Below are 14,385 nucleotides of genomic sequence, written 5' to 3' on the forward strand. Positions count from 1 at the left end.
TTGATGTTGAGCTTCAGACCATATTTTGTGCTCTCCTCTTTCACCCTCATTAAAAGGTTATTTAATTCCTCCTCACTTTCTGCCATCAATGTTATGTCATCAGCATATCTGAGGTTGTCGATATTTGTTCCAGCAATCTTAATTCCGGCTTGGGATTCATCCAGCCCAGCCTTTCGCATGATGAATTCTGCATACAAGTTAAATAAGCTAAATTTGCTCTTAGGAATTTTAAGAAGTTACCTTTCCCCTCTTCAGAGCAGCAACAATGGCAGAGGGAAAATGGTGGACAGGTGTTCAAACCAAGGAGAGTAGCGTAGAATTAGGAAGGCCACCACCCTATTCTCCCTTAGCTCAGCAGCGGGACTTGACTGACTGTGGCCTGCTAACTGTAGCCTCAGCCATCCAATCTACAATTAGGTTGCCACATGATCACTCCTAAATGTAGATTACCTGATTTTTGTGTGTGTGGGCCATGTAAACATTTGAAACAAACTGATGTAGCAAAGGTAAAATGTGCATGGACCTTACAGAAATGATCTGAGAAATCGGAAGACTGGTGGAGTGGAACTCTGGACATAGCTAATCCACAGAAGACTTAGAAAATGGAATGGAGGAAATTGGTCTGCCCTTCTCTTTAAATTTGATAAATTGCAATGATGTCAACGGAATCTTTTGTTCTGTTACCTTTCCAGCCTTTACATATAAATGATGGGAAAACAGTGAAGAACTCTGATGGGATTAAGATGAACTTTCAGCATATTTACCCATCTATGCCAGAATATTACCTAAAGCCCTCCACACTAATAAATCTAAGCCCTTCTCGACAAAAAGCAACCTTTTAGAAAGGCACCTGCAAACATGCAAAGTTTGCTAGGACTGAAATCTATTCTCCACTTTTGAAATGTACCCACCAATGAGGTAATACGGGAGGTGGATCTTGGTAATGTTTTTATTTTATTTTATTTTATTTTGATAATCTACTATTGAATAGTCTCCAGAGTACTGTTGTAATCTTTCCGCAGTGACGTCAGTGCAGCAAATTGCTACAGTGATTTAAAAATAGTTTGTTCTTTGACTCCCCAAACTATTGTGTGTAGGCTGGGTGGAAAGGGGAAATAGTTATATTATAAATGTAGTTTTGGGTAGAAGTGGCCATTCCTTCTGATATGCATAATGCTATTACTATACAGTATAACTCTACTAGACTGATGATAATAATATAATAAGTTAATTAACAAAAAATAACAAAGATTGTGTATAGCGTATAACGTATGATCTTATGCACCCTTCCAGAGAAAGCATTTTTTCCCTATGAATGTGCGTGTAGCTGATGTTGCTTTGAAAATTTGTATGTTAATATAAAATAACTAGTTCTTAACAACCAGAAACAACAACTTCACCTTGGCTTCATTCTGCTATTACACCCTGGTGACTGGGTTTTATGGACGTGCTGCTGCTCAAAACTGTCATATGAATGAAATGAGTGTAAAATGCTGCATAAATCCTTGTTTTTGGGGGGCATTTAATTAGCCATTCCATTTGAAATATTATAGGTTGAGCCGTGTGCCTTTTGAATCTTTCTGCTTAATTTTGTGTAATTTAACAATACTATGTACAGAAAGCGGGTTTTTTTTTTTATTTCTTACAAAATATTGTGTTTTTCCAAAACTGATATGGACTATATCACTGAGTTATACCATGACTGATCTTACTATTTTTTAATGAAATACCAATGGTTTACGGACAGCCAACAAAACAGGGAGAATGCTAGGGCAGGTACTTCAAATGCACATGAAGTGGGTAAGCCAGAGACTTGATTTTGAAATATTTTAAGGCATTCAAATGAATGTTACATTTTTATTAAAGGATTACTCAGTGGAGAATTCTATATGTTCCATTTCATATTTGCCCCCCAGTGTTTATCAGTTGTAATTAATACATATTTTATATGATTTATCTTTCTTTAGTGAAGGAAAAATAATTATAGGATTTAAATATTATTAATAATCAATTTGATAATGAAAAAATGAACATGATAAAAATATATTGATATCTGAGTCCAGATTACAGCTGTTGACTTTGTTTCTAGTCTGATTTCCTGTTCTTCCCCATTCCTGTTCTTCTTCTATTTTGGGCAATGCAACAAGTGCTGATCAGTATGTTTACTACATGTAAACAACACTCTGTAGGACAGTATAATATATCAAGTTTGTCAGGTTGTCTACTGATTTGAAGGTTGTTGGTTTTTTTTTACCACATTTTGTCAAAAACCAAGGCACAACTCAATTTTACACAAGATCTCAAACTTCTATCAGACTTTGGCTTTCTTTCCGGTTCCTGTAGCTTATACAGCACTTAGGATTCTGTCACACCATGCACTTGCCTACCTGCTCATCATTGGCTGGTGGGTGGATTAACATGCATCGTGCCATGCATGGTGTTACATCATTGAGGGTGGATCCAGACTTTGCTTCTGTGGGTGAGATCGTCCCCTAAGTATGCTCCCTCCGGCGATTAAAGGAGATGACTTCTGCTAATTCGCCCTGCCACCTCCCATGCACCCTCCCATACTGTTCTGGAGGATGGGGGTGGGGACCCTCCAGAACAATATGGGAGGTGGTGCAGCAAGGGGTAGCAGGGAGAGAAGGGAAATCAGGAGACGTTGCCTCCCAGGCATGATCTCTCTACATCTACAGAAGTCTAGATCCCCGCCCATCGTGTATAATAGGAAACATTTTTGCCATAAATGAATGAATGCTCTGAAGTCCTTCTGTCTGATCCTCAGCAGATTTTCTCCATGAGGTGACCCTGCTTTGAGCTTTGTTTGTGGCTCCTTTAAGTAGTAAATACTATGGATGTATATCAACTTTGTTTGTACCTCAAATGATGAAGTGAATCGGGATGGTTTTTTGGGGAAAACTCAATTTCTGAGTTGGATTGTGCTTGTTAATAAGGCACCTTGTGGTAGATTAGGGATTCCCTAAGCTTGCGCTGCTTTGGTTTGCCAGAAGTGGCTTAGTCATGCTGGCCACATGACCCGGAAGCTGTCTGTGGACAAACACCGGCTCCTTCGGCCTATAGAGCGAGATGAGCACTGCAACCCCAGAGTCGTCCGCGGCTGGACCTAACAGTCAGGGGTCCCTTTACCTTTACCTTAAGCTTCTAAGTGTCTATGTGGCTTTAGCAGACCAAAGAAATATATGGCCATCTCCCTCCACACACACACAACTCAGAGAAACAAAACCAAGCTGACTGGAAAAAAACACCCAGAGCTTGGAAGGGAGGGGTTGAGGAATCTTTATCTTTGACATACATTTCTAATTTTTAATCAGTCAATTATTTCCCCAGGTTACTCCAATCCCAGTGATTTGGGAGGGGGACTAAAAAAGGTGTTTGGTTTTTTTTAGTTGATCTATGCCTTCTCCTATGCAAGTCAATTGTATTCCCCCGAACTGGGGACAGGATGGAACAGAAGGCTCCCCAGAACCCAATAGGTTTAGTGGTGCTACCATCACCAAGTTTACTAAATATTCACAACTGGGTGCAAGATTGTCTATCAGCTTATCAACATGAAAATATACCTGAAATTTCTAGAAAGTAATACTTTGCCTTCTTTCTTTTTTTAGCGTCTTGTTGAAGCTGCAGAAGATGCTCATTTGAAACATGAATTTGATGCTGATTTACAGGTAGGAAAAAATATGTCTTTTTGAGGTTAGTATGTTGAGTCCAAACATTCTGTTGCGGAAAGAACCACCATTCATGGAAGAAGAGATCTGCTCACAGTTGGACCTTTGGTTAAGAGTGGTAGACTCATAATCTGGTGAACTGGGCTCGCGTCCCCGCTCCTCCACATGCAGCTGCTGGGTGACCTTGGGCTAGTCACACTTCTTTGAAGTCTCTCAGCCCTACTCACCTCACAGAGTGTTTGTTTTGGGGGAGGAAGGGAAAGGAGAATGTTAGCCGCTTTGAGACTCCTTAGGATAGTGATAAAGTGGGATATCAAATCCAAACTCTTCTTCTTCTTCTCTTCTCTTCTATGCATGGAAACTTCTTCTGCTCATGGTGTAGAACCCTTGGATACAACTAATGGTTATCTGAAAATACAGTATCATAAAAGGCCTAGTGCCTTTATGCAATGAATACAACTTAGTCGTTTCGTAGGCTCATACTTTCATAGTTTATGACAAGATATGGCTGAATGAGTCCTATTTTTTAAGCAATGTAATCAAAATTTCCAACTTTGGGCAAAACTTCAAACTCTGGAACCAGAAGCGTGAGGTCTAGTTGCAGTGTACAGTTAGGGTATCTTGTTTTGGGGGATTCACTTCTTTGCTGGAATTATACTTTTCTGTTCAGGCTGAAATGGTTTTATTTGTTTTTACAATTGCAACTCTTTTATCTCTTATTATAATGTGTGTACTATATCCCCCTGGGACCTCATGGTGAAGGGCAGACAAGAAAACTATAAATAAAATCTACTGGCAAGAAATTGCTTTTTAGGAAATTTAACCTACAGAGATGGGATTAGAGATGTGATGTTGCTCCTTGAAAAAGTGTTGAACTCTATGTTTAAATAGCCACTACTTAAACTGGGTCTAAAAGGCAGGGCAGGGCAGGGCAGGGCAGTAATCTAAATGCTCTTTCATCTACTTGCATACAAAACGTTTGGGACTAATGCGTAGCAAGTAGCCTATGAAGACTTTGCATGAAAATTAAGGTAGAAATAACAGTCCATTGGCTCATTCCATGAGAGTGTAAAGGTCCCCTTCCAGTTGGAAACATAGCAAACATCTCAGCTCTCTTGAACTGTCCGGATTCATATTTTGATGAAATGGGGATGTGTATCCATATCCAAAACCAGCACTTATCATGTTGATTAGCTTATATAGTACTGAGCACTTGAAAAATGAAGCTGAAAAAAAACACCACACCATTACTTTGCTTTTCAGTAAAGGTCTAATGTGCTGTCAATCTAAATTACATGTTGTGCAGTATTAAAACCGAACCCCAAAGGTAAAAAATACAGAGAGCTGGTTTTAATTAGAAACAATATTAATCAATGGAATATTTGAAAACCCTTCTAAAATCACACAGGAAAAGGCTATTGTGCTTATGTCCTGTTTGCAGGCTTCCTATAGGCTTCCCATAGGCATCTAGTTGTCCACTGTGAGAACAGTATGCTAGACTAGATCAGCCTGTGGTCTCATCCAGGACTCTTCTTACGTTTTTAAATGAATTGGATCTCTGATTTTGCAAACCTATCATATTTCCCTTTCCCTATCATTTCCCAAGAAACCATATCTATTGCCTGAATAAACCAGCTGCACATTTATAGAACCCATTATTAAAGATGCCTTATCACCACAGTTCATCCTCATTCCTTAAATCCTTAGGTTTGGGGAAATGTTGATGATCTTAGCACTTTTAGGTTAAAAGCCATTTGTGTTGGCAGCATGAGCCGCAGAGCCTAATCTCTGACAAGGCCTTTTGTTGTTTATTGTTGCCACGGTCCATTACAACTAATCAATTGTTAATCTTGGTTTCAGTGACCTCTCTGCAACCCTTGAAGGGAGATGGTTGTTCTTTATTTAACAAAAGGAAATCTCATAATACCATCTGCTCAATATAAAACAATGACCAGATTGAGAGTGAAAGCGAGGCGAAGAGGACATTGTTCTTTCAGCAGTTTTCCTTTGGAATGGGGAAATTTGTAAGAACCATTAGTGCTTTCTAGTAAGCAGGAAAGACTGTATTAGTTGTATTTGGATGAGCTTGATTTAGTATTATAACACTCTGGGAACTGTTTCATGGGTCCTCTCAGTGGTTTCACATGAAATCCTTAAAGCACAGTTAAAAGCGTCGGGATCAGTAAAAGCAAGACAATTTAGAAAGGGAGCCAAATACAGAGAGAGAGAGAGAGAGAGAGAGAGAGAGAGAGAGAGAGAGAGAAACTTAAACGTATCAAAGTGGAACAAAAAGGTTTTTGCCATCTTCCTTGGCAAAAAGCAACTTGGCAAAAAGCAGTTGCATGGCTGCTTTGATGAGCTGCCTGCACTGCAGGGTCTAATTGAACTCTAGCGGCACAAAAAAAATGTGAGAGTTGTTGTATTCAGTTGTGTGTCTCATTCACAGAAGGTTCTTCCAAGTAATACAGTGCTGATAAGCTCTATCTTCACCCAGATGTTCATTCAGATACATGCCTGAATGTGCCTCTGACTTACACTGTAGCCTGAGATCCAGGAAGTGATATGTGTGTTTAATGGTGCTCACTTGCACGGTTTTCATCCTCATGGAAATGGCCTCGTGATCCTCTTTCAGGACTCTCTGCATATTTTACACCACTTTCATTAATAGCTCATGAGAGTAAGTAACTAAATAAATAAATAAATAAATATGCGCTGATAAAGAGGAAATCATGTAATATTACTACTTTTTGTCTATGGTAAAATACAAATTCAGAAAACTGCAAGCAGCTTGTTCACCATGTTCCCAGCATGTCTAGCCATCCCTCTCTGTCCCGTCTTGCACATTTATTTCCCATATTGTTTTTGCTTCATGTAGGTAAAGGTAAAGGACCCCTGACAGTTAAGTCCAATTGCGAATGACTCTGGAGTTGCGGCGCTCATTTCGCTTTATTGGCCAAGGGAGCCGGCGTTTGTCCGCAGACAGTTTTTACGGGTCATGTGGCAGCATGACTAAGCCGCTTCTGGCGAAACCAGAGCAGCGCACAGAAACGCCGTTTACCTTCCCGCCAGAGCGGTATCTATTTATCTACTTGCGCTGTTGTGCTTTTGAACTGCAAGGTTGGCAGGAGCTGGGACTGAGCAACGGGAGCTCACCATGTCGCGGGGATTCAAACTGTCGACCTTCCGATCGGCAAGCCCAAGGCTCAGTGGTTTAGACCACAGCGCCACCTGCATCTCTTGCTTCATATAATTTCTATGCAATAAAACATGAGAGCAGCATTATTATGGTCCTTGACACTGGACCTATTTGAATTAATCACAGGAATCTATAGCTAGGGACATAAATCAAGCTGCCTTTTATTTTAAAAAATAAATCAGAACAGGGGATTGGACTGGCTATCTCACTAAAATCAAATACCATGTGCTTGATGAATGGGAGAGCATAACCTCAAGCATATCTGGATTTAAAGCTTTCACTGGGTGCATTTGGCCTTGACAGAATTTCTACAAGGTCTAAGGTTCAGGGGCACTAATAGTAATATCCCAGTAGCAGCTGAACTTTCCAAACATTCATGCTTCTAATGGCTGGATCATTGTTGCTTTTCTGTCGATTTCAGGTATTTTCTAGGAAGCTAGGCTAGTGCCTTAACATCTGAGTAGATGTGTAGTAGTGAAAGGGTAGAATGCATCAGTTTCAACAAGAAGATCTGCAGGCTGCCAAACAGCATGGATGGCCCTCTGTGGGTGTAGCTCAAGAGAGATCATTTGTGGCTTAAAAAAATTAAATCTACCAGCGGATAATCCTACCTATCGTGTGAATTATGTTAAACTCAAGTGCTCAAGTAAATTCCAGAGATGTGATGTGATGTGATGTTATGTTATTGCATTTGCTACCCACCAGTTAATACAGTACTGTACAACAATACAAATAAAAGAACTCCACCACATAATACCACACAATACAGTACATACATATTGATATATAGGGGGATAATAAAAATTATAGTTCACCAGTCAAAGGCCAAAGAGAAGAGGAATCTTCAATTATTGCCTACTGTAAAGTGATGCTGCCTTATATACTTCTATAGTGAGGTAGTACCACCAGTTTTTTTTTTGGGGGGGGGGGCGGCATTAGGGAGAAAGCTCTGCCAACATACAATCCAAAATATGCTTTTCATTCCTTCACTGTGAAAGTATGATTTTCTTGCTTTTCTTTGTGAACTGGAATCATCATTAGCATTTAACACTTATAAGATGCCTAACATTTTCTAAGTTGCATACATATATTAAAAAAAAACAAGACAACTGCTGCCCACAGGATCCCCATCTAATAGACATGATACAAAAGGGAAGAGGAAAGCAAGCAGATTGCTGCATGTCTGTCAGTGAACACTGAAAATTTGCTCCTAGGAAAACATTGTCTATGAGAGGTGAAACCTGAAATCCTGAGTAGCTCTCATGGCCAGACTAATAACAGCATCCTACAGAGCAACAAGCTGTCTACTTTCACCTTTTAAATGTCCTGATGGATGTTCTCCAAATGGATTGTGCCACCTATACATTGTACCATGTATGGGTCAAACCTCAGAACTCGAATGTAATCCATTCTGGAAGACCGTTCAACTTCCGAAACGTTCGATTTCCAAGGCGTGGTTTCCGATTGGTTGCAAGAGCTTCTTGCACTCAAGCGGAAGCCGCATTGGACGTTCGAGTTCCAAGGAATGTTCGAAAACTGGAACACTTCCGGGTTTTTGGCATTCGGGAACTTAAACGTTTGGCAACAGAGCTGTTTGAGTTCTGAGGTTTGACTGTATTAAACAAACAGGAGAGCATCCATGATGTGCTCCTGCAAGGAGGTTGTCTACCTATTACTGTAAGGCTAGCATTCAGGTTTGCATTGTTAGGAACCAGAAGCTAACTTAGGAAAGATATATCTCCATAAAGATCTTTGAAGTACAGCCAGCTTTCTTTCAGAAGCACCCAAACCGTCATCAGTTATTTGACCACAGCCCTGTGAATTCTATGTCCTTTGCCTTAACAGCAATTGCAGACAGCTAGCCAGGAGGTTGCTTCGGCAGCATAAACAGGCAGAGTCCCAGATACGATGCTTCTTAAAAGACATCTTTTTAACTGATTCAGAAATTGCATTAATGCTTCCAGTTCTACCATCCTGTAATGCCAAAGCAAGATCTAATTACAGTGGTACCTCTGGTTGCTGAAGCGATTTTGTGCTTCTGCACATGTGCGACGTGCCAAACCTGGAAGTAACCTGTTCCGGTACTTCCGGGTTCTGCACGTTTGTAACCTGTGCCGAACGCAACCAGAGGTATGACTGTATATGGAGTGGTTCTGAAATCTGTTTGCTGAGCACTTTGTGTATACTATAAATGTCAGATAGCTCAGTTGGTTAAAGCGTAGTACTAACAATGCCAAGGTTGCAGGTTCGATCCCCATAAGGGACAACTGCATATTCCTGCATTGCAGGGGTTGGACTAGATGATCCTCAGGGTTCCTATCATTGTATGAGATATCTAACTGTTTTTTCCCTATGATCAAGAGGCAATAACTGTCATTGCATCTTGACCGGTATGCACTAAACTTGATTTCTTGTGTGTCGAGGCTTACTAAAATATGTTCAGAACACCATTTTAACAAAATGAAATATCCATCATTTCTACCTACCCATTCCACAAACTGTCTTAGCTGCCTGTTAAATAAATTTAAAACCAAAGCCATTTGAACACATGTTGGTTAATGTATTTATATCCTAAGATGTAGTCAGAGAATTATTTAGCTAGGTGATTAGATTGCAAAAATAAAGGTCTTTATTTACATATAAAATTCACTGACAGAAGAAGAAAGGAAAATCCTTATAAACATCCAGTTTGCCTGCAATCATTTGTCTCATTATTCCCAGGGGCATAATATTCATTATGATCCTATCCACATTTACTTGGAAGTAAGTCCTGTTGTTTCAGAGATGGAATTTATGTGTGAAGTGTGCATTGGATTTCATCTGCAATGCTTCATAGCAGCTTCATGGCTGGCTGGAATTCTGAACAGAAGCAGTCCACTGCAATATTCTGTTGCAGGTGACACTTATTGCCATACACTAGTGTGGAACAAAGTGTATCTGATAATGAGACACCCTCAGCTCCTTTCCACACTTTTTTGAGGGAGGGGTTTATAGAAGATAAAGGGCAGATTACCCTTTCTGAAGACAACATTACATTCGGGGGATAATTTTAAAATGTTACGCAGCAAGCCTAACCAGAAGTAAGTCCTACTGAATTCAACGGGTCTTAACCCCCAGGTGAGTGGAGTTAGGATTGCAGCCTTAGAACTTACAGTGAGACTGAACAAAATGAATGCGGGTTTGGGAGCGGAGAGTAATTGGGGGCTTTTCATGTTTTGATGTTAGAACAATTTGTTCACAACACAAAAGCTCTATTCATGCACCTTAAGCAACAAGGTAGAGAGTCAACAGGTGGCAAACATTATGATGGCCAATTTTGCCTAGAGGAGTCAATTAATAAGTGGAAATTGGGAAGGGGAGCTGCCACTGTAATCATGCTCCCCCCACAATGCAGTCGCTCTACCCTATTTAGATGCATGAACAGGACTAACAATCATTTTCAAAATATAATAGGGCTGAGAGAGATTTAAGGAATGTATATGAGGAGGAAAAATAGAGGTCAGTGTGCAATTATTTGCTTTAATCGAATTTTCTGTCTCAGAGCATTGCATTATATGAAAGTGAGTAAACGCGAGCAGATCACAGATGGTGGTGTTCAGAGCACTGTAACATACTTTGTAGGGGAACCTTACTGCCAGAGGGATTAAAATAGGTGATGGGGCTGGTTCAAGGCATACATAGACTTATAGCTGACTGTTGGATGTTAATTCAGGGTTCATTACTGTTCCACAAAAATATCTCTTTAAAAGAATGAAAGAAGTAGATTGACCTAGTTTTCCAGCTGTGGGACAGTGCAGCAGGTGATGCTGAGTTTGTCTTGATTTGGGCGTGCCAGTAATCGGGTACGGTATATGAGGAGGTCTGCGTACCTCTCTCAGTACCCTGGGTGGTGGGTCACCGTATGGGTCATGTTTCTGTAATGTAATGTTAGCTGATGTAATTTCTGTTATTTTTGCTTTTCATTAAACCACTCCTAGTTTTGCTCTAGTCTCCTCAACCTTCTTGTTGTGCAGCTGCTCAGCTTAATATGCCAACACTGACAAGTTAGGAGGGTTTGCTTAAGGTCAGCATAGAGGATAATTTTGATTTAGTCAACATTTAAATGCAAACCTACCCAATTCACAGTTTCAAAGACAACTATCCTTTGAAATTTGCACTTCCCTGAATTCTGCAAGACATTTCTCCCATCAGATAATGTGAACAAAATGCACATGTTAAAATGTGCATAAAATGTCTACATTTGTGAAAATAACACAATGCTTTATATTAGAGAATAATGCTTTGGGAAAATGTGCATGTTAGGAAAATATAGGCACTAAATTATGCATGATTTTTTGTGATGGCTTTTTTAAAAAAATAATCACAAACTGGTTGTGATTGGAAAAAAATGAAAAATTCAGAGATTGGTAGATCCCTAGTATGAGAGAACTACTGGTCTTTGAGACCTACCTTTTGCCTATAAAGGGAAAGCTCTGGAGAACGAAGAGATGAAAACTCATGTCATAACTTGCTGGGGAAAAGCTTGGAACAGCTGTTAGTGCTGTCAGGGCTTGCCAAGTATAGGGCTCTGCTCAGCAGAATGAGTAGGAAGGCTCCCAGATACAGCATGGATAATTTACCACATTCTGAAGCAATACACATTTCCATCTAATGAGTGGTTTGTGTGCCCCTGTTAAACCATTAAGCCCAGAGCCTAAAACAGTACCAATGGGAGTGACATTTTAGTAGGAACTGGGAGCCACTATCAAAAACACAGTAGATTTGAATTCATTCATAACAGATCCATATGCTTTGTGAGATGTATGTGCCTATATGCAGTGTTTTCTTACCTTGTGCAGAAAAAAATGCAAACTGTTCCACTGGCAACCCAATTGTATTCCCATGATTTAACTTCTGCTATTTAAACAACAGCAGTGGAGCATAGGACTGGGAATTAAAGTGGCATCTTGATCCAGCAATTAAATTCTACTTCACTCAATGGGTGTAATTTCCCAGTTATTTGGTTTGGGATCTGGAAGACTAGATTTCTGCAATAATTCCTGCTATGGTGTGGCACAAATGGATGTTTCTGAACATGACACTTGGCTTTTGTATGGAATTGCATCCTTTTCTGTGCATCTCAGAGTCTTGAGGCATCATTATGAATTCTCTTTTCATTACAGTATAGCCTATCTGCAAATGAACTCCAGCAGGGCAGCATAAAACTGTATTAGGTGAAATGACTTATGCGCTCCTAAGTGATGATATCATGGCATTTACGCACAAGTCTGATAATGAATATCGTGGACACAATCTTAGCTATTGGCTGAAGCATATACATTTCAAGCCCAGATTGAATATAAGAGAGATTGAATATAAGAGAGAGAGAGCTTTTGACTATTTTGATACTCATATTCATAAAAATGAGGTCAGGAAATCTGTCAAAGTGTCTTTATTTTAAAAAAAGGGATCTCGACTAACTCTTTTGTTATTTCCTTTCATGATCTGCACATATATTTTGATAGAGTTTCCTGATGGGCTTCTTTGAAGGGCAAGCATTAACAGATTTCTGTAACTGATTATCATTTGATGCATAATGGTGAGCTCTGTTTTCCATTATCATGTAGTCAAATGTATTAGTCCTTTAACTTTCAAATGCATGTAGGGTTTCTGTTGGTTTTGCAACAGCTTACTATTGTTCTACTAGTTTATGGTTAGCTCCATAATTTTAACCAAAGCAGGACACATTTTATGGAGTCCATTGTCAGGTTCATACTATGCTGTATCCACACAGTTAATTAACCATTCAGCTCTAGCTTTTTTCCTTTCTTTTTCTGTAATAGGGCAGCCTAGCTCAGACTTAATACTTTGTGTCAGTCCCCTTTGAAATGAAGTGAGCCAGCAGATTGTGCCCTGTGCTTTTAGATCAGGGGTCAGCAACCTTTTTCAGCCGTGGGCCGGTCCACCGTCCCTCAGACCATGTGGTGGGCCGGACTATATTTTGAAAAAAAGTATGAACGAATTCCTATGCCCCACAAATAACCCAGAGATGCATTTTAAATAAAAACACACATTCTACTCATGTAAAAACACCAGGCAGGCCCCACATATAACCCAGAGATGCATTTTAAATAAAAGGACACATTCTACTCATGTAAAAACACGCTGATTCCCAGACCGTCCGCAGGCCAGATTGAGAAGGCGACTGGGCCGGATCTGGCCCTTGGGCCTTAGTTTGTCTACCCCTGTTTTAGATCATTAGAGCTGTGACTAAGTTGGCATTTAAGAGAAAACATTGACTTCCCCATTAATTGCTGTGTGTTCATTAACAGTGCTTTTTTTGTTCAGGAAAAAAATGAAGTTACCATTCAATTGTGCACTCAATTCATGAACTCTTGGAACAAGACCTGTTTAATTCAATTAGTTTAAAAAACAACAATAGCAAATTGATAATTTTGAATACATTTGGCCAATTTGATAAATGAGCACTTGAAGACTTCTGGCATTTCATAAAACATAAATTAATGATTTGATTATTTCAAAAACATGTAGTTCTATCTTAAATGGCGCTGCCCTCTTAACATAAATATTCAAAGAGAGGGGAAAGGAATACCAAAGATGTAGAGCAACCAACTGCAGTCCTAAATCTGCTAACCTGAGAATAAGCTCTATTTAAATCAATAGGATTTACGTCTACATAGACTTTCACAGGGTTGTGCTGTTAGGCTGCAGTCCTGTATCTACTTAACTAGAACTCCTTGGAGAAAGTCCTACTGAACTCATTGAGATGTACTTCTGAGATGTACTTCTGAGTGCTTTAATTGTGTAAAAGAGAACTGACAGATAAAGCCCAATCTCATTTACCCAGGTGGCCTGAGGATCCAGCCTGTCTTACTGGTAAAATGGTTAAGTAAATGTTGGTGATGGGACACAGACACTCACATCCAAACCTCCACAGGAATTCCCGGGCACAAAAAGAACTCCCATATAAGCAAGAGCATCCTAATAATTCATCCTAATAATTTCTGTGGCAGAAATAGGCCAAGTGTACGTGTGTTTTTGTGTATGTGAAAAGCTGCCCCTGAAATTAAGCTCTAGGTAAGTTCCTGAACTGGGACGCGAGTGGTGCTGTGGGTTAAACCACAGAGCCTACGGCTTTGCCGATCAGAAGCTCGGCGGTTCAAATCCCCGCGATGGGGTGAGCTCCTGGTGCTCAGTCCCAGCTCCTGCCAACCTAGCAGCTCGAAAGCAAAAAGTGCAAGTAGATAAATAGGTACCGCTCCGGTGGGAAGGTAAACGGCATTTCCGTGCACTGCACTGGTTCACCAGAAGCGGCTTAGTCATGCTGGCCACATGGCCCGGAAGCTATACACTGGCTCCCTCGGCCAGTAACACGGGATGAGCGCCGCAACCCCAGAGTCATCCGTGACTGGACCTAATGGTCAGGGGTCCCTGTAAGTTCCTGAACAACCAACTCAGTAGCCAGGAATTCACTATCTAGTGAGTTTGGATAATGATTAAATT

The 14,385-nt window shown here is 40.2% G+C and overlaps 1 protein-coding gene across 1 annotated transcript in view; it reads left to right on the top strand.

The window, feature by feature from the left end:
* Positions 1-14,385, top strand: part of CACNA2D3 (calcium voltage-gated channel auxiliary subunit alpha2delta 3) — a 487,051-nt gene that overhangs the window by 164,909 nt on the left and 307,757 nt on the right. The window contains exon 4 of the mRNA XM_033140932.1: positions 3,627-3,686. Within this exon, the coding sequence (XP_032996823.1) occupies positions 3,627-3,686 (60 nt within the window). The remainder of the gene's footprint in view (positions 1-3,626; positions 3,687-14,385) is intronic.

Source organism: Lacerta agilis, chromosome 2, assembly GCF_009819535.1.
Source record: "Lacerta agilis isolate rLacAgi1 chromosome 2, rLacAgi1.pri, whole genome shotgun sequence".
NCBI classification, from domain to species: domain Eukaryota; kingdom Metazoa; phylum Chordata; class Lepidosauria; order Squamata; family Lacertidae; genus Lacerta; species Lacerta agilis.